Below are 26191 nucleotides of genomic sequence, written 5' to 3' on the forward strand. Positions count from 1 at the left end.
AAACACAAATGTATACTATATTAGTAATATATACGAGTGCATATATCCATATATATTAATGTAGGTTAAAGTCCTTAAGTCTCTTTGCTGGAATGAAGTTTTAAATACCATAGAAGTCCAAGTAGATGGGAATTGGAGTCCGTGAGTAATCCGTGGGCAGCGTTTCCAACAGCAAACAGCGCTACTTACAGCGCGTACTTCGATGCGTGCGCAGCTCTAGTATTGTAGGCTTCTGGTAAAGGGGACGGAGCCACCATAGAAGTCCAAGTAGATGGGAATTGGAGTCCGTGAGCAATCCGTGGGCAGCGTTTCCAACAGCAAACAGCGCTACTTACAGCGCGTACTTCACTTTGAGTGCTTACTGCTAAACCAACAGAAAGACTGCGCTACGCGTTCTGGTCTTTGCTGGTGGTTCCGTGACTGCACGTAATATGGTCAGGCAATTACACACAAGGGCTTGCACCTGCAACTTGTTCATAAGTCAAAGGGCATAAAAGGTGGAACCGAGAATCAGGAGAGAGAAACCAGCAGAAGAGACGCCGGACCGGGAGAGTCTAGTCTGAGAGAGGCGAATTCCTGCAAAGAAGGTGGCTGCTGATGGGGGTCCTGCCTAGAGGCCAGGATGCTGGTTTTTGCAAGAAAGACTGCCAGCAGGCCTTAGCGGGCCGTGAGAGGATCAAGGCGGACAGGGTCTTCTCTGCCTGTTACCCAGAGGACTGAAGTTCTTGAGGCTATTGGTAGCGTCTGCGAGGGAGAGGCAGATACCAGCAACCCACAGCGGGATTCCTTTGCTGTCAATTTGGAACACGCTACCTCTACAGCAAGAAACCAACACCAGACTTTTTAGGAAGTCACTCAAGACTTTTCTCTTTGAGTAATCCCCCCTCACTAAGCCAATTGTCCCGTGATTTTATTTCACTTTGTGTATTTGTGCGCCGTGATGCCTGCAGGCTCCAGCACGTTATAAATTGACGAATAAAATTCATAGCAGACGAAGCCGAGAAAAGAGAGAACGCCCAAAGGAGCCGCTGAGGACCAGTGACTGAATCAAAGGTAACACTCGGACCAGTGTGCTGACTGGGGCTACAGTAAGACATTTGGTGATGCTGGTTGAATGGAAATGAATGTGCAAGTAACAGTGAACCCAAAGAAAGTTTTTTTTTTTTTTTTTTTAATACTACGTACTAAACGCTGTACTTTAAGTAAAGGAACTTAAAAGAGAAGCATCTATTATACACAATTGGTGGTACCAGCTTTGACGTTCAGACACCAATTCTGTGGAATTATCTTCCTGCCTTTGTGCGTCTAACTAGTAATCTCATTACTTTCAAGAAAACAATTAAAACTTATCTCTTCAAACTTAGCCCAGACTAATCCCACCGATCTCTATTGTTAATTCCGGTATGATTCTCTTCTCTGCTATTTGTTGTCTTGTTATGTTCTTTGTGCACACTGAGGCCTACGGGCATGTGGCGCTCTACAAAAATTCAAATAAATAGAATTATTCAATATAGAATTAAAGGAACACTGTATAAGCATTATTGAATACCGAACTGAAGGAAAACTTGAAGTTAATGAATGAAATGAGAACAGATGTGAAACACCCGTAAAAACATTTAAAGGCAAAGCATGTCAAGTTATGAATAAACTGGAAAGCAAGTTATGAGTAAAGCTGAAAGCAAGTGGTGAACGCTTATAAAGTTTGTGAAAGCAAGGTGGTGGAAGAGAGTGAGCACCACGGAGTAAGTTGTGTGGAAGAACACACTGTGGAAAAGCCAAAAGATTGTCAATGAGAATTTACTGTGAATGCAAAATGAAGCACAGGTGTGGCAACAGAGAAACCTGTGTGGGCAAGAAACCTAGGGTTATCCATTGGATGACCTGTGAAGGCACGCCCCTGAACGCTCACACCAGAAAAAGATACATCCCGCTAGGGAAAAAGGCCCAAGACACCCTTGCAAGGATAACACGTATTTATTTCTACAAAAAATAGGAATGCATCAACAAAGAACTCCGCTGCTACGGAACGTTCTGAGGTCCGTTGGCATGTGCGGTACATTATAAGCACAAACAGCATCACTAGTGACGTCATCGTATATAGTGCGATTCTTCATGATGGATTGGCGGAGGACTATAAATGTAGGGCCTGTTCCATATGGGATGCCAGGACATTGGTCCATCTTCATCTGTTCATCTTACTCTTGTGGGAGCTGCTGAGCTCGTCATCCAAGGAAAGCTGACCTAACAATTAATTCACTACTCTAACACACAATGTTATTCTTACGATTGTAACAATGCACCTGGCAGACACAGATGGGCTCAGGGAAGAGCCAGGGTCAGACTAACTCGCACACACTTCACTCGTTCCCAGACAGATCAGAAACCCCCAAGGTTCTCCATCTTAGTTTTGAGCTATAATTCTGTTGCCACCCTGAACCTCGCTGCACAAATCACATGGCCCATTCCGGAAGGCGCGATAGCCTTGCCTTCTGATCATGGTGATCGATAGAGGGGTGTCAAGGTTTATGGTCGGTGGTCTGGGTTTGGACGGTCCTATAGCATGCAGGGATTATGGCATGAAAACATGTCAAAACTCTATTTTTTATGTGGGGAATCGGTGGGGGCAGGAATGCCTTGCTATCTGCCCTGCACGATGGAACTGCCAAGAAGCATTCTATTCTCTTCCCATGACCTTGCAGGGCACATTCTTACTAGGGTGCAAGGGCCTGTAACTTTCTGTACAATGGAGGAGGTTGTGGATCTTTCATACACAGCCAGGGTGGGGGTGGTGTTCGTGCTCATGCAATGGTCCCAATACTAATGCACAAAATACTGTTTTCCGCGGTTGGGGCCAACTTCTAAGATGACTGCCGCTTCCTAATAGAGGTAGCTCTATCCATTTGCTATGGCAAGTTGAGAGACCCAATAGTATGTTTTTAGATTAGGGAGCCCCATTTTACCTTCCCATTGAAACTTATATCATGTTTCTGATCTTACCCTGGGCACCTTATTTACCCAGAGGAAGTTACGGAGGATCTCATTTACCTTTGGAAAGTCATTAGCATTGATGGTCATTGAGGCACATTGTATTATGAGGAAATGTGACTATTTTATATACTGCAGCTGGACCAAATAGGGATGGGCGTAATGCACTACATTGCCTGGTATCTGCCTCAAAAAGTTTAATTATGGGGATAGGTTATATCTCACGAAATGGGTTTTCGTCCTTTTGAACACCCTAAGTATTTAAATACACTTTCAACTGTTTTTAGTGGGAGGAATGTTAGTTCCGACTCCTTTCCCCATGTAATTGAGTAATGGATAGATGTGCCCCAATTTATGTTTAGGCCTCCGTACCTGCCAAACTCATCCATTATTTCCATAGCCCTAGGTATGAAGTCATTGGGTTTGTGAGGTATAACAATAGGTCAATGGCGTAGAGTGATTTATTTCTCTTCCCTTCCATCTGGCCAATTTAACCCATTTAAGACTTGTTCCAGGCGAAACCATTCAGCCAACGCTTCAAGCGCTATTATGAACAGAAGGGTTATCCTTGTCTAGTATCCCGTTCTAGTATAAAGCCATCAGAGATGGTACCATTTACTTTAACTCTCGCCCTGGGCATGTTAGAACATAGCTTTACCCAGCCAATGAAGTCCCCCCCCCCGAAAACTATTCTATCCAGTACTCCAAGCATATAACTCCATTCCACCAAATCAAACACTTTGTGTGCGACCAATGATCGGATATCTATTGGGATCTCTGTTTATTTGTCCATGCCTTAAATTATATGAAGCCTCCTGATATTCATTCTTGTGGATCTACGTGGAATGAAACTGCATTGGTTCTTGTGTAGAATATCCATTAATATTTTTCAAAGCCTAGTGCCCAGGACCGTAGCCAGTATTTTGGTGTCTCTGTATTAACGAGGGATATGGGCCTGTAGGACCCACACTAGGCCACTGGTTTCTATTGGGAGGACCACCATTTTTGCTTCCCTTAGGCCTGTTGATACGATCCCCCTCTCCCAGTTCTCCTCGAACATGCCTTTCATGTCTTAAATGGATTCCCCATTGAGAATTTTCCATAGCTCCAATGGGAGACCTTTTTGGCCAACCAATGTACCCCCTCCCTATTTGTTCGATCCAATCCCTCTATGGTTATTTCTACTTCCAGGGTATCACATCGCCTCTCTGTCAACTGTTTAATGTGCAGGTTGTCTATGAATATTTGGAGCTCTTCTTTGGAGTTGACCATCTGAGATCTGTATAGGCTCTTGGAAAATGAGGCAAAGGACTGTGCTATCTCGCCTGGCCCTTGTGCTATCTGTTCGCTGTTACCAATTGTTTTTTCATTAATGATCCTGCCCCGTTCCTCTCTTTGAGACAGCCATGCCAATAAATATCCGTCTTAGCACGTGCCAATGCCCTTATCCTGAACCATTCCTTATCTCTTTTAAAGTTCCTTTAGGAGATCCTCAGATTGATCAACCCGCCACTGATTCTCCAATTGTTTAACCCTAGATTTACTCATTGAAATCTCCCATAATCACTAACATTCTGATGGGGACTGGGTTATCTCTAGTGTTCTGTTAACAATGTAGGAGGGGCAAAGACGTTAATGAAGGTGTAGATTTCCCTCTCCATCACTCCTGTTATTCTACCTCTCGGTATTAGGAGACTCGTGATCTGTAGGGCTAACGACTGTTTATCCTGGAGTGCGATTATATGAGGTTTATGACATTTCATATGTTAGAAGACAGTCTTCGCTAACCCATTTTTGCATGTTACTATCCGCCATGGTACGGCATAGCTATTGTAAGTAGCTTTTCCTGGCCGCCCCTCTGCTCCCTTTGAATCCCTATCATAGTTTTGACTTTTGGATGTCCCACCTTACATGAAAGAACCAAGACTTAGCCCTCCCCTTTCTCTCCCAACTCTGCCCGTAACATAATATTTCACCTAACTGTGAAGTAACAGTGACCCTTTCGAACATGTCAATGGGTTTTCAAAATGCCCTCCAGTTGACTCCCCCGCCCTCCCCTTGTCCCTTTGCCCTTCCTTGTATGTTTCCGGGCCCACCATAAGATGGGACACAGCGCTTTCGACTTTTGTCGATTTATTGTGTACTGATGAATCTAGTGGAGTCATCACCGATTCACCTGCGCTGACCTCCTCCCATGTGGCCAGTGGACGACAGTCACTACCTGATCCTGACCCTCAGAGCGGCTATATGAGGGAGTATACCCTAGGAGGAGACTGCTACCATGGGGAAGGTGTGACCTCTGCTCTGAGGAAGGCCCTATAATACTCAAGTTCTTAATTGTTTGTCGTCATTTAACAGTTCCACCCCATTTATGACTCAAGCATTCATAACTCTTCCACAAAATCCTCTAGTTTTGCTGCATCTTTATGTGTGACTTTTGAACAACATACAAGAAATCCAATACCATCTATGGACTTCAACTCCCATAAATCCTCAGGTACTGAGACGATGAAAGAGTCTATGAAGATCAAGAGAAGCCTTAAGCCTAACATGCAGGCTAGTTGTTTTACTAGTCCTAAAGTATGAGGGACATTTAAAATTGGCAGAGGCAGTTCGAGAGGAGCATGCAGGAGAAAGTGAGCAAGAAGGCGTCCAAAACATTGCAGCGGCTCATGACCCGAGAAACACATACCGGCGTGGCAACACAGGAGGAGAGGTGCAGTAAGCACACCTGAAGAACCGTGGAAGCATTAGGAGCCGCAGAGAAGCACCTGGAGGTACGGTCATTCTCCAGTCCAGGCCAAGGTGGAAAGCCGGCGAGTGATTGTGAAGCTGAAGGAAACGCTGAGGGAACGTCCGCACAGTGTAAGAAGCCGACCCAGTGTGGAAGCTTCATCACAAAGGCATGCAAAGTGTCAGGGACGCCGTGAGCGACCAGTGAGTCTGTCCAAAGTCATTGGAGACCCCGGGGCGTGCCGACGTGCCTGTGAACAAATGACTGAATGTTATGAGATTGCGAATACGGACAATGTACAAAAGTGGTTGAATGGAAACAAAGCCCAATATTGTTTCAAATATCCAATAAGCAGACTATGTGAATGCCGACGAGACAAAGCACAACAACAAACCACAAGCAAGTACAGGTGCATGACATGCCAGTGTGGTGGAAAACTAAAGCAAGGGTTACTTTAGGCAAATATATCGAGCACCTCAAGATATATGCTACTGTGATATAGCTAAAAGAACAGTGAAACAAATAAAAAGTCCTGGCAAGGTAATATACCAGACGGATGACATTGTGGGAAGATATCGTGGCCGGGCAGTGTAGCAGGGGATCTGAGAAGTCCACAAAAGAAGTCCTGGCAGACAGAGGCATTGCTGGGGTGAGCGGCTGAGGGGGGTATAGCCTCTGGTCTTTTGTTTGTAGCCCCAGATAGAAGCTCAGGTGTTACAACCAAAAAGGCTAGCTAGCCCCCAGTCCCGACTGTCCCAAAATTCACGTAGCCCCAGATCTTTTCCAGACCTAGCAACACCCCTGCTGGCAGACAAGAACACCAGGCACCTGAAGTTGCATACAAATTCAGACCTTGTGGGAAGATATCCAGCAGGGGAGTATACCAGGCAATCTGCAAAAGTTACCAGAGACCTAAAGAAAGACTGTCATGGAATGTATTGTTTGACCAAGTTAAAGAAAGGCTGTTACGGAATTCATTATGTGAATAGGAACTTTGTGAGCTCAGTACAAAGACCCAAAAAGAACTGTTGGCTAAAGAGACACTTTTGTCACCCTACTTAAAAATCCAGGGAAGGCTCTTTCCTTGGGAATTATTTTTGTTTGAGTCATCCTTCTATTTTGATTGTGTACCCTTTTTGCTAATGTCAAGTCAAAGACATTTACTTGCATTCTTTATTGTTTTGTTGCTAGTATGAGGGTCAGCTTAGAATGTTTGGACACAAGGACGGTTTTTAAGTTATTGACGAGGCAGATCTTTAGTTCTAGTTTATAGGTAGGGAAGTTCCACTTTAGAATAGGGCTAGATCGGTGTTTTTCAAACCCATTTCTGTTTAATAAAAACGTCTGACTGAGAAACCCAAAACTTTGTGTATGCCTCTCATTGCTGACTCAAAGTACCCCATCCTCTGTACCCGACCTTTCGAGGGCTTGCCAAACTCCTCCACCTAATATCCCCATCAGGCTCCAACATTGCCTAATTTGTTCTTAACCCTCCCCCTCAGGCTTCATTGGCCATACACCCCACCACAAACCATAGTCTTGCTTTCACATATTGGCTGTTTGTTTCCGTTGTGTAAATCCTTTGACTACCATCTGGAGGGGGCGGTTGTTCCCCCTTCCCTTTAGCCCTTAGTTCCATCCTCCAGGGCTGCCGCTGAGGTACAATGTTCCCGTGAGCCACAAACTCCCTTCTCATTTTGATCATCAAAAGTCTCACTTACTCACTTATAATTTGTTGTGCGTCCTTTTTTTGTGAATCTTTCCTATCAATCGAATTCAGATCCAGTTTCTTAACTGCACCGTCTTTGATGACAAATACCTTGTAATCATTGCAGGTGCTCTCACCCTTTTCCTGGATCTTCCACTCACTTCTTCCCTTGGCCTGTTCCCAACGTCCACTTGTCCTTTTTTGACGTTCTTTTGTAGTTGTGCGATCCTGCAGTGGCTTGCAGGCCTTTGCCCTCTAGCAAGTCCCAGACTTCACCTGGTTCCTAGAATATCCAGTAGCGATCCTTAGAAGATCAGCACGTTTTAAGGTCGTTGTTTCGAAGTTACAGAATCATAATGTACAGGGAACATAATGTACAGGGTTACAGAAACATGGTGAAACGCAGCCATATATCAGTATACATTTCAATATTTACATTATAATTTATACAAATTACAGCAGAAATTACAATCTGTTTAGCTGCAACAGCTTGGCCTGGCGAGGCCAGGTGAGGGAAGTAGAGTGGGTTGGTATGTTCAGGCAGTGAGGAATGGCGGGTGGAGGATTTACGAATCCTGTGCTGTAAGCCAACATCTGCCTTTTTGCTTGAAAGAACGGAAAGAGGAAACAGCTCTGAGTGGGTTGGGAAGCGAGTTCCATAACTTAGTGGCGAGGACTGGGAAACTGCCTCCCCCTGCGTTCTGAAGCTTGAATCTAGGTAATAGGAGACAGTTAGCTTGGGCTGCTCTAAGAGGGCGGGTCAATGTGTGGGGAGTGAACCGGTTAGCCAAGTATTTAGGGGCCTGGTTGGCCAGGCATTTGTGCGTGAGAGCGAGAGTTGTCAGTGAGATTCTTTGGGCAACCGAAAACCAGTGAAGGTTGCGTCTAGTGCCGGAAATATGTTGGTTCCTGGGGAAGTTTAGTACTGCCCCAATAGCGGTATTTTGCGTTACCTATAACTTAATTATGTTACGTTAGCTGGTCTCAAGGTAGAGCGCATTACAATACTCGAGTTTCAACATGATGAGGGTTCTGGCCAGGATAGTACAGTTTGCCGTGGTAAGGAAAGGTCAGCATGCTGTGATTTGTTTGCATGTGTAGGCTGAGGATGAGATGACAGCATTAGTTGGTCTTGTCAGGGATAAGGTTGAGTCAAGATAAATGCCTATAGTTTTCGTGTCTTTGACAACCTTGATGGTATTGCCATTGATGATGAAAGATTTAAAAGGTGGGATCCAGTCTATTGGGTTTGTGATGCGAGCCAAGTAGTAGCTCAGTCTTGTCATCGTTGACAGAGCCTGTGCTGTGCCATCCATGCCTGGATGACCTGATAAACATCACTTAGAGCTTTGGTGTCAGCTGTGTGGCCACCAGTGATAGGGATGAGTATTTGGGTGTCATCTACGTAGTTAGTGTAGGTGACACCCAAACAGTCAAGAATATCGAAAAGTGGTTTCGTGAAAACGTTGTGAAGTGTAGGTAAAACGCACAATCCTTGAGGTACGCCGCATAAGACTGGCAAAGGTTCAGCGGAGGCAAATGGTGACAAGACCCTCATGGATCTATTTGCCAAGAAGGATCTGATCCAAGTGGTGGCTTTATCAGAAAAGTGGGCTGCAGATTTGAGATAGTGACAGAGAATTTGATGGTTAACCAGATCAGATGCTGCAGATAAGTCTAGCAGTAGGAGGAGGGCCATCTTACCTTTATCTTTAAAGTGCTCTATTTGAGTTTTTAAATCCAGCAGCGCAGTTTCAGTTCCATGCTTGGGTCGGAAACCAGATTGTCTGCCACCAAGGAGATTGTTGGATTCTAGATAATCCTGGATTTGCAGGTAGGCCACTCGTTCCAGGATTTTAAGTAAAAACAGAACAGTGGTGATAGGCCTGTAATTCGTGGGTGTACATGGGTCTGAGGATGGTTTTTTGAGGAGGGGGGTGACACGCGTCCTTGAGGTTGTCTGGTACTGTTCCGTGTTGAACGAAGAGTTTATGAAGGCTGTGATAAAGGGAGCTAATTCATGGGTAGCGTCCTTAATGATAGGGGCAGAGCAGGCGTCACCCTAGCAATTGGAGGGTTTGAGTTTAGAGATGATATTTTTGACCTCATTTATAGAGAGGGATGAAAAGCTGAATGGTTCATGGGTGTGAAGAGGGAAGGTGGTCTTACCCGTGGGAGTACTAAACTGTGAGACAGTAGGTAGACAGCTTTTATTGGCATGGGTTTTAGTTTGTATGGTAGTGATTTTGTCCAGGAGCGCTTTTTGAATATTAGAACACCATGTACTATCTTTGGTGCAGGTGTCGGGTGTGGCCGACAGAGATTCAAGTTCTTTGAGTATCTTAAAGAGCTCTTTAACGTTGTATTCAGCTTGCAAGATTCGTTTGTTATAAGTATCTTTTTTGGCTTGGAAAATTGTCTCTTTGTAATTCAGAGATGCTATACCAAGGCTATCCTTATTCGTGGCAGAGTGAAGGCTTTTCCAACGGGATTCAGCGTTCCTCTTTTCCTTACGCAGAATTCTCAATTGTAATGTGAACCACGTGTTGTGGTGTGTGCAGGGTTTGGGTTTTTCGCTGTTTGATTGAGGCAATAGTGTTCAGAGCTTTAAGTATGGTTTGGTTGTAGGTATCCACTAAGACTGAGGGGTGTAGGTAGTGTAAGGGGGAGCAGTTTCTCCCTGGTTATGTCCCTTTCGTTTCTCATGTTGATGGATGGGGCAATGTTCCGATTAGTGCAATGGTTGTTGGATTTGATATTGAAGGTTATCAGGTGGTGATCGGACCAGGCGCATGGCGAGTTGGACTCAATCCTACAATTCAGGATGACCAGCCAATCAAGGGTTCTTCCTTTGATGCGAGTAGGTTCCTGAATGCGATGAGAGAAGCTCAAGTCAGTTAAGTTACTGGCAAGGTCCAAAGCTTTGTGGTCACTGGGATCTAGGAAACCAAGAATGAGATCACCTAATAAAATAATTTGTGAGTAGGCATAATGTTAGCTGATAAGAGGGAGGTGATATCATCTGCAAAGGTGGGGACAGGCCCTGGTGGCCTGTAGATAAGGTGCATGGTGATGGTTTGAGTGGGCGAGATAGGTAGTTTGACAGACAATAGCTCTGCTGAGAGCAAATGCTGATTGAGGATGGATCTAAGGCCAAGAGAGCTTCTGAAGATGAAGGCAACGCCTCCGCCTTTAGCTTGGTTGTTATGGTCACATCTATTAATGGAGTAACCGTTGGGAATGGCGAGAGAGTAGTGGCCCGGATGCAGAATGTAACCATGTCTCCGTAATGGCTAGGAAATCTAGATCTTGTGCTGTGATTAGATCAGCGATCTATAGTGCCTAGCATTGACAAGGGCGCCCTTAAGCATAATGTCTTTGATGGTAGGGTCAGTGTTATTAATATGCACAGCAGGATGTGATATTCCCGATACCTGTTAACTTTGGTCTTTGTGTATGTTTGCCAGGAGTATTGAGAACTTGGTCGGTTGTAGTACGCGGGTGTGAATGAAGTGTGGTGCATGGGAATCTAGAGCCTAATCTGCGATTTGCAGGGTGTAAGGTTGATTAGGGGTAGTTTTGGACGCGAAATGTTCCAGCCATAAGACGGGTGAATTAAGGTAAGGGTTAGTGGGTATCTTTGAAGTGGAGGGCATAGTGCTTATGGTATAGTGTTTGGACTGCGGCAAAGAGGTGTGGGGAGTGTTTTCTCTGAGTGGTGAGCTCTAACTAATAGAACGTAAGGAGCACAGCATAGTAGCAGTAAATTCCAATGTGGTAGTGGGCCGAGTGAATGTGACCTTGATGAAATTAGTGAGGTAGCAGGCTATTATTAATGTGGTGCAAAGTATCAAAAGTGGGCAACCTTTAAAAAGGTGCATGTACATAGTGAAGAGGGAGCAAGGTATGTAGGCAGATCAAGCTGTGTTAAGAATGTTTTGCCAAATCCAGACATCATAAAAAGTAAAAAAGTGATAAGTACAGTGCAGTAGTCGTATGGAGGCACAAGTTGCTCAAGTGCACACATAGCTAGCAAAGCAAAAGCAGTAAGTAGGATAGGCATGAGTCAACTAGGGCAATGGCAATCAACTAAGTAGTACCATATAGTCTTATGGAGGAGCAAATTGCTAAATTGCAAACAAATGAGCAAGGAGGTGCAAGGTAGGGCGTGTAGATAATATTGGACACAAGGTAGGTTACAATATGGTGCTTAACATGAACGATAACTATGGCATGTGGTGCGTTTGGAAGGGCAGCAAATATAGCACAGGTGCGTAGCACTAAGGTACAAAAGCAGTAGAACAAAGCAGTATAACACATCTAATATAACACCCAGCAGGAACGTTTCGATATGGTGTGCAGTATGACAAAAGGTCATTCGAGTACAGTACATGGAAGCGATTGGTTTAGATAATACGTAACGGAGGTAGAATAATCAGGTTACACAAATGTGGCAGAAATCGTTGAGGTAAGGGATATCAAGTTCAGAGGGCAGTATTCGCCAATGTCTGGAAGTGGTTGCACAGAGACGGGAGTAGTGATTGGTATATTGTGCAGGCTCTCGCTATATTTGGTAATGCTGGTATAGGAGATAGTGGCTGATGCAAGACTCGGGCTGAGCGTGGGCCACGTACCTCATCAGGAGCAGGTAACAGTGCACACGTAGCCGCTTTGCGGAGGGGTGCGGGCACGTTGACAGTGCGCGGGAAGGTTCAGCTAATAGACTTGAGGGGTACAAAAGTACAGGGTGGCTTACGGCTCACAAGGGCAAACAAGGCCTTTCTCAATGGCCTTCTTCAGGTGGAAGCCTGAAGGTAATACATCACGATCTCTGCCATTAAAGAGTTTTGCCACAATTAGTCTGGGTGAGGTGCCCGGAAAGGTGGTTTTCCAGACACCCTATGTGCTCCCTCTATTGAAAAGAAATGTGTTCACTCTTTTTGGCGCATTGTTGTTCTGATCCATTGTTCCAGAATAGATCCATTGCAGTCATCTCCACTCTTTCTGGCAGCCCTACAATCCTAATGTTTACTCTTCTAGACCTAGCGTCCCGATTCTCTACCCTTTCTTCCTGTAATCAGGTTTTACCCAGAAGCTCTTTAAAATGAGACTGCAGGAACTTGACTGTGTGTTCAAGATGTTCAATCATCCCCTCTGTCTCAACTACTCTTGTTGAAACGGCGCACAGATCTGCTCTCAGCAAGGGGACATCTGAACCCACCTCTGCAATTATTTCTTAGAAGATTGTTCTGGAGTCCTAGACTGGTTTTAGGACCTTCGCTATGGGTGGCTTGCTGGTCGGTCCGTGATTCATCTACTTCATGGGGCAAAGGGGACTCACCTATGTTTTCTCATGATACTTTTCTGTCTGACACTACTGTCATATATTTGTCTATTTTGCTTTGACCCACCTTTGCAGGTTTTGCCTTTCCCAGGTCTCCCATTTATTTTCACCTTGGTTTATCATTGCGTTTGCTGTTTGAACTTGTTGAAAAGGGGGGTAGAGACTGCAGGCATCATTACAATTACAGCAGTGTGGGTAAAAACAGTAATGTGGTGGTAACTCAGTTACCACCACATTACTTCACCGCCGTACTACAGGTTTGGTGGTTAGGTGGAGAATTTACCACCAGCAAAAAAGCTGGGAGGTAAATCCTCCACCCTAAAGCCAAAAATCAGCAAAATTGGCAGATTTACTGCTGGTGGTAGTATTGCCGAAATGTCCATGGGGTCCTTTGGTCTCTGAAAATGGGGATTAACACCACCCTTCCACAGCCTGTAATCCTGCACTTAATCTGCAGGATCAAGTGGCGGTAAAAGTAATCGGGTTTGGTGGTAATTCACCCAATTACTACCACTCGTAAAGAGGCCCTGAGTCTATCCCTTCTTCAATTTTGTGGCTTGCTGTTACAGGTGTGTTAAGTGGATTTGCCCTTTTCCCTTTTTTACCAGGTTGCCTTATACCTAGAGATCTTCTGCAAACTCCACCACCTGCACTTCTCAATTTTTGGAGTACTGTCAAAACCTTTTCTTATCGCACTCAGTGGGGTCCCCCCTCCACCTGGCAATTCCCCACTCTGTTTCTCGGCTCTCTCGCTTTTATTTCTTCGTTTTCCCTTTTCTTTGGGGCCTGCACTGAGAATCGACCCGATGCAGTGGGGTTGCTAGGCCACTTCACGGGCTCCTGGTTTGGTCTGCAATCTTCCTTTCTCCTCTATCCGCCTTGACTGCGAGACTCCACCTTCAGTCCCCTCTGGTCCTGCCACAGTTTATTCCACATATTATAGAGCCCTTTATGTGCCAGCTCCTCCGCCAGTGGTTAGGCACGGTTTTGTACGAGTGCGCCGCTCACCTGGAGCCATCACCTTCACTTTCCTCCATCACGCCCCCTGGGGAGAAACAGGTTGAAGTTCATTCCTATCAAGATTAAAACACACCTTTGTAGATTTGATAGACACAGCTGAAGTAATAGTTTCTCGCAGAAGACTCTTGGGAATTACCTGGAACCAGTGTCAGTGGTGAAGAACTTTGAAACCTTGGTTTGATGGCACCATATTCAAGAGATTCCAGTTTAAACCTGTGGTCAACCTGAACATTATTTATTCTTGGCTGACCACTGTAGTGTGATATATATGGGATTACCTAAATGGGATATTGGACATCCTCAACGTATTCAGAACATGACTTCACCATGATGGAGTTTAAGAAGAGGAGATCATGCCTCCTCTGCTCGGGAGAAACTGCATTGGTTTAATGGGTAGACAAGGAACCTTTTTAAAAATAAGCCTTCCTAATTGATAAGGTCATGGGAGGCATAGACCAACCTTTGCACAAGAGAAGTTCATCCGGGAAAAGCCCAGCCAATGGGTATGTTCAACTAGTCTCAATCTGTTGGGGGTGCCATTGTTTGAGAAAGCGAGACTACATGGAAGAGCTTTCCTGATACAGCTAGTTTGCTTTTGGAATTCCTTCCGTGTGGCACATTTTATGGTCCGACCACTTTAAATTTAGGAAACTCCCATTCTTTATAGCCGGCCTCCTCTCAATGCTGTGGGAGATTCCGTGCTTCCTATCCTATCGCTCGAGATAAGAAAGTGCTTTACTAAACTACAAATACATAGAGTATTAAGAAAATATGCGCAAGTTAGCAATATATGTAAATAATAGATACTCACATACACACACTAATGCACGGCTATTGCACAGCTATCCAGCAAGGGAATGCAAGTGAAAATACACACACGTTAAGTTGGCATTGAATATTTGGCAAGTTTGCTTGTTAATCGTCCCACTTAGTGCTACACTTTACAAATATTGTGTGCAAAATCACTAAACATTATTGCATTGGTAAGCACTACTTTGAGAAACGAGTCAAACATTAAATCAAAAGGAATGTAATAGGCTTGTGAAAAGAAATCATGACAGTGGTTTCATGCAAGCAATTCACTCAGGCAAAAACCCTGTAACCTTACCCAAAGAAGTCACAGCTTGCTGAATTTCCTTCATCACGTTTTTGTAAAGTTCTGCCTGCCATTCACGTAAAAGTCTCCACTCTTCTTTAGAAAAACGGGCAGCAAAATCATGGAATGAAACTGGTGTCTGAAAAATCAAGTTTTACAATACGGTTTCAGCAACTTTACATTGAGAAAATTATCATCAGGATATGCCCAAGAGCGGACATGACTAGCAGATGACTCCTGATCACCAGGATGCACATTTTCCAGACCTGGCCATTCCCCTGACAAACCAAAAAGAAATCTAGGAGTTCTAGTTGTTCGAATAAAAAATTAATAGAAAATTGCTTTTAGCATCTGATTTGTAGCAACAAAAAAAATGCCAATGATGCGAATGTCAAGGGGCATCATGATGATATATAGTCATAGGCAGAAGGCGTAGTGCTATCTATAATATGCAGTCATTTAAGCCCAAGAGATGGAGGCCAGCACATCCAAGAGAGGACCAAGATGGGTGCCAGATCTGAATAAGGATAAAAAAGTTCAACCCAAAAACTCTTGCCAACTGACATAACACATCAGTCATGTAGGCATGGGAAGAGGGTGGGTGATACTATCAACTTGCAGCCCAAACCGGCATGCCTCACATCCATCTTCACCCATGGAAATAGAGCTCAACAGAGAAAAGGAGTTGAAGGAGAAGCGAAGTGGCCAAAAAGGGGAGAGTAAGGCATGGGCTGCATGGTTCCAATGGGAATATTCAAAAATGGAATAGATAGGGGCAATGAACGTTTGAGGGTGCACGGGTAAGGCAGAGACTGGGTAAGCAGGATGATAAACCCAGCAGGTTCTCAGAAAACAGAATTAGTGTGCAGGAATGGGTCACCTTAGTAGGCATGCTCGAGTGGAGATTTTACTGAGAGGATGCACAACATGGTGTCAGTGGGCTGGAGATATGCTAGATGAGAATATTTCCCAGAGAGCAGCTGGGGGCAGTCTGAGAATGGCTCTCTGTGGATCCAAAGATTCTTAAGAAAAGATAGTAGAGTCTCACATCACAGCAATTTTCGGAGGGTTCACTGCTAGAAAACTACACACTCATTCAACATCAGTACAGTGGTCATGCAGAAAAGCTGAGTATTCTGACAGCACATGAACAGGCAATCAGCACACGCAGACCACATTCTGATAAATGTTTACATGGAGCAGACTTATGCTAATTTAATCTAACATTATGAAGCCCATATTTTATATTTAAAAATTGAATTCATAAACTAAAATCTACCAAAGATTTCAAAATGTTTGCTATGTAGGTAACTATTTTGAGTACTATATCAAAGATACCGGATTATAAAAGATTGATTTAATTGTACACTAAGAAATTCAAGCTCGTATTAACGCATTACGTTACAGCAAGGGCATTTTATTTCAGTTAATCTCATGTAAATCAATTTAAGATACTCATTTTGAACATCTTTTTGCAGTAGTGAGTATTTGGATTCTGACTCTGCAACACGTAACAGTACAAAACAGGGTCACAAATCAGTGTTTTGGAGTAACTAAACACATGTAGTAATGGCTGGTGGAGGGATGAGGTGAGTTGGTGATTAAAAGTGAAAAACAAACTGGACACCATCCCATAGCCAAAGGACTAAAGTCAGGGGTAGGTGGCGGTTGTGGCCTGGGGATAGGTTATGATATCCGTGATCTGTGTGTGCAAGGGTGTTGAAGAAGGAAGCTGATACAAGGGTGGCATGATGGTTGATATAGTAAAAAGAAAGCCTCACTATCCCCATTTCTAAGAGGGTTTTCCCTACCTCAAACTAATACTAAAGGATCTGTCAGAATGTCTGTCAAAAATTCCACTATCCTGCGTCACAGCCTACTTCTATCCCTTACACTTCGACTAAAGGATAATTCAACCCAAAGTTCCTTCCCCAGGAGAATGACTCACTTCCCCCGGTATTCAGGTGGTGTCCCAAAAAAAATGTTCTTTTGCAAAAGGATGCCAATAGGGATGACTGCCTTCCCCTGGCTTGTGGTTCCAACAAAGCCTTTGTAGAACTCAATTTCTGGCACCAGGAGAATGACCCCCCCCCTCCTTCTCCTGGTATTGAGCCACACACTCCAATATGGTTCACACAATTGCCAGGGGGGGATGACTCTGTTCCCCTGGCATCCCTTGAGTATATTCAAAGAGCGTCATGAATGAGCACCTTCTCCTGGTGTTTGAGAGTTCTTTTCCATATCTTTCAACTTGATGTTTGTTTTGCCACTCTTACGGTATTAGCAAATTCCCAAATCCTCCTCTGGGTTTCAGTGGACCGATCTCTGCCACTGTGACGAGGAAGATTTCCTGTGAGGTCTGCTTCACTGGCGATGGGGTCCCAGACCCTTCTCTGGTGGTCAGTAGACTCACCCCTGCCACTGCGATGAGGATGCCTTCCTTAGATGTCAGTTCGCCCGTGTCACAGAATCTTCTGTGGTGGTCAGTGGGTTTATTGCTGCCATTGCAGCATGGTGGTGTGGAAATATAAAATATATTTAAAAAATGAACACCAGTACTTTCCATGTACACCCTACCTTTGGCACTAGCGGGCTTCTGCAGGCCTGCATGATTTACATTGCAATAGTTGAATACCTGCTAATTGTGATTAAGCGTTTTAAGCCGAGCTAGTATTGTGTGATAAGACAGCCGCATTGTATCCCTTCCCACAAAGACATCTGGTATCATAAAGAGTACAAAGACAACCTTTGCATGCTTGCTATACTAGACATGTGCCCCAAGCGTAGGGCCCCAAGCAGAGGCGAGGACTAAGGTGAATAAGATTACCATTGTGTGCAAGATCTTGTTATGTTTAAAGTTAAGATGAATCATTTGCCAGACGGCCTTGTGATATGTTTTCCGAGATCTACTTGCATGTTTGCATTAACGTGTTACGTACACCATGCACCCGAACTGTATATATGCAGCATCTTTTGCAAAATAAATTAGAGGTCTGAACGAAGCCATAGTTGTCATTCGCTCTCCACTCGAGTGCACTCTGTATGAATAAACAAGTATCTTGTGTACTAACTGGGCTGTGTCCCTGTCTCACTATTGGAGTTTGTATCCACAGGCGGCCATTAGGACTTGGCAATTCCCACAGAAGTTCTCCCCAGATGCTTATTCCACTCTTCCCAATAGTGTGGTTGTTACTACTGGGTCAGGAGAGAGCCGCTCACTCCTGCCTCTCTTCAACCCCGTCCGCTCCAGGTCTCCCTTACCTCCCCTTACCTTCATTGGGACTTCGGTACATCACCAGGGATTCCTGAGATTGGGGTCCATCTTTCCAGATCTTCAGGCTTCTCTCCTCTGCTTCCGCAGCACTGCACCGGCTCGGAGCATTGCTGTACTGCTCGGTTCATTTTTCCTGCTTCGTGCTCAGGTCCGCTCCAGTTGCACCCATGAAGAGCTCCCTCAGTGACTCGCCGGCGCCCTCCATTGTTCTGTATCCCCGGTCTGCAGACAGGATTTGAAACTTCTGCTCTGGAAAGTTTCCACATACATTATCTCTTCCGGCTGGGCTCGTCAAGTTCTTTCGTCCATTCTCTCTTCTTATTCATTGTTGCCAGTCCCGTCCTGGCGGATTGTCAAAGTCCTTCGTTTCTTTTGACACTTTGATCTTCAGGTCTCCTTGGGCCACCTCGTACCAGCATTAGTACAGCCAGTAATCTTCAGGTTTTCTGTGCTCATCTTTGTCCTAGTACTTACTGTATCCCAAGTACTACAGTAATGCATTGGTCTACTCTCAAGTAAGCAGCATGGAATGGGGGGGGGGGGAGAGGGACGTTTTAGGGAAGGCTGGGGTGTGACGCTGTACAGAAGACTTTACCCTTGGTGATTGTCCTTGTTCCCCAACAGGGAGGGGCTTCTCCAGGAGGAGCAGTGACATTATTCCACGATTCGCCAATGTGGTGACACTTAAGGTCCAATCATTGGTGTTTATGCTCATTTAATGGCTTAAGCAGGATTGCTTCTGGTCATAACCGAGAATATGGCAGAGCTAGGAGTGCAGCTTTATGTCCCCTGTGTTTGGACTCAGTGGTTGGAAGCTTCAGACTAACAGAAGAAGTTGTACCTGGCTATGAATGAACATAGCAGGCAGTGGAGACAAAACAGGTTGACAGAGTCTCTCCCAAGTTATGTACATTAAAGAATCCAAAAATTGTATTATCACAATTATTTGAAAGACTTGCAATGAAATCTAAATGTTATAAAGGCAGTTAATTTTTCCAGTGAAGTTGTCCGATTATGTTTCACTGGCGTATATATAATATAGGAGTCGGCAGTTCAGGCTCCTCAAGTTTTATTTTATTGTGGGCATTTATGAGGCCAGAGCCTAACTTCAGATAGCAATGGTGCACTGAATAACATTGGCGCAGGATTGGATATGCATTTTGGCAAGAGGGAAGGTCCATGGTTTGTAGAAAAGGGTGGTAAGAGGGAAGGTTATCAGCAAGGCCGGAGGGGCGTGGGGGTCGGTCTCAGAGTAGGGAGTAAACACTAAATTATCAGCGTCTTCCGTAAGTGGATACAAATCGCCAAACATTAGGTTTTACATGTGCTGATAAATAAATGTGTACTGCACTCCTTTGCAGGAGGAAAGAGGAAAAATTTAAGTCGGTGGCGATCAGGAAATACAGTGCTGAAAGATAGGCCAAAATGTGCTTCTCTGTGTCTTTTTAATTCGCAGTTATTGAGTACTAGTACTAGTACTAGTCTTACACGCTCGTAAGCCTGGGGGTTATCAGTATAACATCACACAGCAAAAAAGTCATGTTATTGTAATAATCAGGTTGTATACACACTTTCCTTTTGTGTTCAATATAGTTGATATGTACCAAGGCAGGGTTCGAAATTGCTGGGAGTCATGTAGCTCCGGTTTCTAGCTTAAATTAGCTTAGTTAACTTTCAACCATCAGTTACCAAAAGCAACTTTTGACTCTCCAGACTACCCAGCTCCATACAAACATACAAGTGTTATATGCATCCTTTTAAGTTTAGACAAAAATGTAATAAAACTGTACAAATAACTATACTACATAAATACATATTGCAGTAGTTTTCATATCATAAAAAGATTGGTTACTATAAAAGACTCCAATAACGAAATTTAAATACCAGGTGTGCCTTTTTGTTTGAGTGATATACACTACCCACGTGCTTGTGCAAATTCAGCTTGGTATTAAATGTGAACCAACCTCACAAATCTAAACAATAAGCATTAATGCTTAAAAAGACACATACCTATTCAATTAATAAAAATAAAACAAAGTTAATAATGATTAGTTATCATAGCGGGGCACGGTATAGGGCAACATAACATTACATTATATATCACACATTTGTCATCAGAAAAATTGCTCGCTTTCTCTAAGCTCCATGCATAAAATTGATTGGTCATGAAACCTTTTACAAAAATGTAGTGCAGTTCGGGCAAAACCTTACACCTTATTAACAAAGAGGAGTTTTCACAAGCAAGACCTCAATGATGTGTACAAAGGGCAGAATAGAAGAAAATGCTGTATGGTTTAATCAAAGAGGTTACAATAGTGGCACTTCATTCATCGATTGGATCCCCATTTGGCTGTAAATGCGCCCCACAATTTTACAAATAATAGACTGTTCTTATTGTTCCACTTATCCATATAAGATTAGAAAATATTCGTATTTTTAATAAGCGAAAAGCCTATGCTGAAACCGCTCTTTGCCATCGAGCTACGGATCTCCAAATTAATCCAGATAACAAATGTTATAATAAGGCAAGTTTTGGATTGAGTTCCCATATTTTGTGGGTGAGACCAAAACTCTGAGAGCTGTAGTTTCACAAACATACATTTCACATAGTTGAACCATGATAAACTAGACAACTCAGGAGATTCAAGGAGATTGGTTAAAATTGGCCGGTATTCATTGAGTGAGTTACTCGTCCATATTTGCACCCAGTATAATAATGGTTTACATTTAAGTTTATATAAAATACCTCTCAGACCATGTTCCAATAGGGTTGGCACTGATGGTGCGCCGAATGGCAAAGAGAGTAACCTCTTAACAATATTGTTCTCCCTTACTTGTAAAGATCTAATGTCACGGTGCCCACACATCTCTACTCCATAGCTGGAGGCCACCACTAATTGCAATTTGTACACTTCCAGCGCACTAGATATTATTCTACTGCCATACTGCCTCGAACATTTGAGGATTGCTTCAACCTTATAATATTGCCCCTCTTAACCTGCTGTTTCCAAATCGGGGTTGAGTCAAACCAAATACCAGGTAATCAAATGCCACAGTCTGCACCTCACTCCCTCTTTGTTGCATTACCACACAACCCAGCCCATTTTCATTTGCATCTGTGTATAAATGCACATCCCGGTCATCCTTAAACCCCTTCAAAATAGGGGTACCCGACAGACTCATCCTTATGTCTTTTAATTCCTTTTGACACGCCTCACCCCACTTGTACCTCACTCCTCTTTTCACCAGTAATCTCACTCTTAGTTCTCCCCAGAAAATTCTTCATGAATTTCCCATAAAATTCCACAAGGCCCAAATAGGAAGAATATTGTGCCTTATCTTGGTTTTATTGCCTCCACAGTGTCCATATTGGGTTTGACCCTTGGTGCTGACTGTTCAGGCCCCAAATACTGGACCTTATTATACTTGAACGTACACTTCTCCACAAAAATTGTTAGCCCAGCTTCACATAGCCTTCGCAGCACCTCTCTTAACCTGGCATCATACTCTTCCAAATCCTTTCCCCCATACCAGAATATCATCTTGATAACAACAAAACCCATCAACACCCTTGAATAATGTACTCATCACTCTTTGAAACACAATTGACGCTGCAATTAAGCCAAACAGCATGATCTTACACAGATATAAACCAAAAGGCGTTAGAAATTATGTCATTTTCATTGACGATGGATGCAATCTAACCTGCTGGTATGCTGCCTTTCGATCTATCATAGAAAACACTCCTGCACCTCCAATCCATGCCAGCAAATCACACATTTTTGGAAAATGAAACCGGTCTGGCACCACACACTTGTTGAGTGCTCTGAGGCCTATGCACAACCTTGCACTCCCCTTTGTTTTGTGCACCGCTACAATGGGAATTATCCACTAGGCAGCCTCCTCTACGATGCCCTCATCCAACATTCGTTTTAGTTCCCCTTTTGTGTGTGCATGCAATGCCAAAGGTCATACCCTAGCCTTGCCCCAAACTGGTACCACTCCAGGCTTTAACTTACTGAAATACACAAATCCCTTCAATCACCCAGTCGCTTACTCGCATACACTGGGATACCACTGTGCCACCTCCAGCTCTCCACACTGTACCTCATTCACTCTTTCAGTCCCCGTCTGATCAATTACTACCTGCGATGGGTGTGATGAATCCTGCGGAGTCATCACTAAACCCCAGCATAAGAACTCCTCCCATGTGGTCTGGAGAAGGCAGCCACTACCTGATCCTAACCCTGGGGGTGGTATAATGCGGGTGTATCACATGGGTGGAAAAGGCTGCCAGGGGGAAGTGGTGACTTCTTTGGGAGAGACTTGGTATTCATCTTCTTGGGAGGATGAATGTTCCGAAATTCCCCAAGTATTTGGTTGCCTGCTGTGACTGCACAAGTCCCTCTAACATGGAAACCCAAGGAACCTTCTGTGAAAGGTTAACTAGACAAAATAAGTTGCACCACTTGGGAGTTCCTAAATCTAATGCAATATCCTGTACTAGTCAGGATTCTGTCTTGTGTGGCATTCTTAGCCCTAATGAGAAGTCACATATCAATTTTGTAACATTTCTTTACTATGACAACATCCAATTAAGTAGTCCCATCAAAATGTATGTATCTAAGAAGCTCAAACCCGGTATTCAGTCATTGCCTTGTATACAAAGCATTGAATGACAAAAGCATCGAGACAAATGCACCGAAAAAAGCATTGAAAGCATTTTTTTCCAAAGGGAAAGGTTTTATTTTAATTGTAATGAGTTTTAAGGGGTTTAAAAAACAGGGGTTTAGGATATCCCCCCATTAAAAAAAAAAAAAAGAATACATTTGATGCTTTTTTTCGTTGCTTTGTTTTAGATGCTTTGGCATTCGATGACATCACTATAAACCCTCAAACCCATTATGGACTTCAATATCCATAATGCCTGTGGTACTGGCAGGAGGAAGAACCAGTTGTCAATGAGGATCCGAAATGCCATTGAAAAGAATATGCGGTCTAGTTGTTTGGATACAAGGCACCTGAGTGGGACCTTTAAACACTGCTGTGGGGAGTAGGAGTGGAAGCAGAAGGACCAGAACACTCTGCTCTCCCAGGGTGCAATTTGGGACCAAAGCGTGTTGCGAAGCAGCTGGTGTGCAGAAGAGCGAGAAAACAGCTGAGACTGTGTCCACAAAGAAACTGGGATATCGGAAGAGCCTTGGTCACAGGGAGCTAATCAGCCGAGACTCCTAGCGAGAGAAACACCGACGGGGAGAGAACCAGAGGGGTTCTAGAGACGCTGTGACACCGCAGAGAAGAGCTGCTGTACTACGCAGAACCTAAGAAGAACAGTGAAGCTGTCAACAGGAACCGGTGAGCATCAGAAGGATCACAGGCCACTGGGGGGCTTCATAACATTTTCTGCTCCTGTAAATAAACCATGGGGAGTCCAAGAGCAGCATAATAGAATGTGGGCAGGCAAGGACAGATAAATGAATGCCTAACACACATCCCTTATTGGTGAAATATAAGTAGGCAAAAAGTGTGCAGTTTCCCATTTATGAGAAGTAAATTGGGGAAACAGATTTTGTACAAGTGCATGTAGAGAAGACATTTGCTGTATCAAGTGGAAAGACACCACACATTTTCTGTTGAACTGAACAGATTTTTGTTGAATCAGAACTGTTCTACAGTTACTCCTGAATTGATGCACGGGAAGGGAGTCCAACCCAGGTCACAAGGAGTACTTTCAAAAACGTTTTGCATTGTTTTGTTGAACTGAAGTTAGCCAACTATTCCCTGTACATTTGTATTGTATGTATTAGTCTGAGGGTCAGAAACTACTGGCCATTAGGTAATATTTCTTTAGTTTTAGTTTTCTATGTAGGGATACTCTCATTAGTTTAGGGAAGGATAGGTATTTATCAAACCCCTTTTAATTGTATAAAATGGCAAACATTGATAAAACTATACCTTGAGTCTTGTGCATCTCAAGACAATACATTTCAACCTTTGCTTTTGACCTTCACCATGCCCATTGCCCTGCGACCTGTATACCCAAACTGCACACAAATCTCTCCCACACCCTCAATAGGCACCCCTCTGTAGGCATGCACAATCACAGAAGTCTCTTGTGAATCACAACACTTAGTTTTCCTTCCATGTGCTTACGTTTATGAACGTATGATCTGCCCCACTGTTCAACTGAATATTCTTCACATCTATTTCTGCATAAGACTTGATTATCCTTCTCGGTCTTGCCATATACTGCGTTCAGTACGCACACTTCATCTTCCTCACATTCCTGCCAATATCCCGGATCTTCTTGCACACATTTCACACTTCCAAACTTGGTCCAGTTTTTACAACACCAAGATAAATGTCCTTGATTGCCCCATTGCCTGCAAACTATAAGCTGAGCAAAACACGGTTTATCATTTGCTAAATGGTCCACATTACCACCGCGAAAACAACTTTTTGGTAACATTTTCCCCTTATCAGATTTCTGTTTCTCATCTGGTCTTTTCTTCAAACTCATTTTCGCCTCTTCTTTTGGTCCAGGTTTGTTCAGTACTTTCACACACTCAACTTGGTTAGTATCCCCTGCCTCTTCATCCAATTCCTCTATAGATTCACTAGAATTTTGATCCCCAATGGCGAAATTCTATCTGGCCAAGAACTTTGTCCTTCACAGTAAAATGCTTGTCCAACTTTGCCAAACTTTTCTCAAAGACGTTCAATCCATCAGCTCCTTCCGCCGGCAAATCTGGCAACTTTCTATATATTGCTTGACCCTCCTGGTACAAGCAGCGGTATAACAACGAGTCTTTCTTGTCCGACCCAAATTACACCCATGCACACCATGCAGGTACTTTAGAAAACCCCACTTCCAGTCACACGATTTTATTAAGGGCTCACCTGGTGCAAGCAGAAACAATGCATGCCCCGAAATATTCATTCTCCTTGCCTGTAAAATAATCTTGTGTCCCAAATACAACGTACAATTACCAATGGGATAGCTCCACTAAGTATTTATGTTCAGAAATACCCACAACAATGTTTTTCAAGCAGGCCTGATCCAAAAATGGCCACCGCCCGGGATGCTGCCCAATCACTCCAATGATTACGGCCTGATCTATAAATAGCCGCCACTTGAGAAAACAGGCAGCCTATACCTAGGATGGGTGTCAATTAATGACCGCAATAATGCTTGGAACAGCAGCCACCTGATCCAAAAAGGCGCGTCTGGGCTGCATGTCGTCATCCAAACACCAACAACACTCAAATCAGACAGTAGGCTTTTTGGAGCGCTGCGGAGACCACACACTGCTATAAACCAGGAATAGGCACGGTTGGGGCTGCACAACAAGATCCTTGTTGCCAGTATTATGTGGGCCCACACAGTAAGGTAGAATTAAACACCAATACGTTCCATAACATGCAGTAAAGAAAAGGAACATTTATATTTCACATATGATAGCCATCACATATTTGTGTCACTTCACATATAACAAAGGTCTCCATGACAGCCTGTTTGGCCTTACCTCTATGCTGCTTGTCAGGCATTTGCAACTAAGATAGAGGCTTCTGTTGAGGGTGGGTGACTTGAAACAATACAAAGTCTGCCGTTCGTGGACTCAGTAAACCCAGCAGAATCGAGTGTATACAGTTCCAGAAGTGGCGAGTTTGTCTCCTAGGGCAACACATTACCGGAACTATGCGATTATTGCGAGGGCCGAAAATATGACTTTTTGTTTAACCTTTTACACTAAAAATATTATATATATATATATACATATATATACACACACACACACACACACACACACACAAACACACAGGGAGACCCCCACACTCTCCCCATATTAATATTATACTTTAAACCCCTCACATATATATGTGGTGTAGGGGGGGGGGTAGCGGGGATGGGGGGAGGATTAAAAAAGAAAAATCGCCATTTTCAGCCATCGCAATTCCCAGGTCGACATTTTTGTACGATTCCCACCTTACCAGTATTCTCACTCAGCTATGTATACAGCCAGACGAGG

At 43.8% G+C, this 26191-nt stretch overlaps 1 protein-coding gene across 2 annotated transcripts in view; it reads right to left on the reverse strand.

Annotated features, from left to right (window-relative positions):
- LOC138583260 (zinc finger protein 436-like) overlaps nucleotides 1–26191 on the reverse strand; it is a 336884-nt gene that overhangs the window by 276121 nt on the left and 34572 nt on the right. For both annotated transcript variants that reach the window (XM_069655337.1, XM_069655336.1), the window contains exon 2: nucleotides 14900–15026. In XM_069655337.1, the coding sequence (XP_069511438.1) occupies nucleotides 14900–15026 (127 nt within the window). The remainder of the gene's footprint in view (nucleotides 1–14899; nucleotides 15027–26191) is intronic.

Source organism: Ambystoma mexicanum, chromosome 3q (genome assembly GCF_040938575.1).
Source record: "Ambystoma mexicanum isolate Mex_15411 chromosome 3q, UKY_AmexF1_1, whole genome shotgun sequence".
NCBI lineage: Eukaryota > Metazoa > Chordata > Amphibia > Caudata > Ambystomatidae > Ambystoma > Ambystoma mexicanum.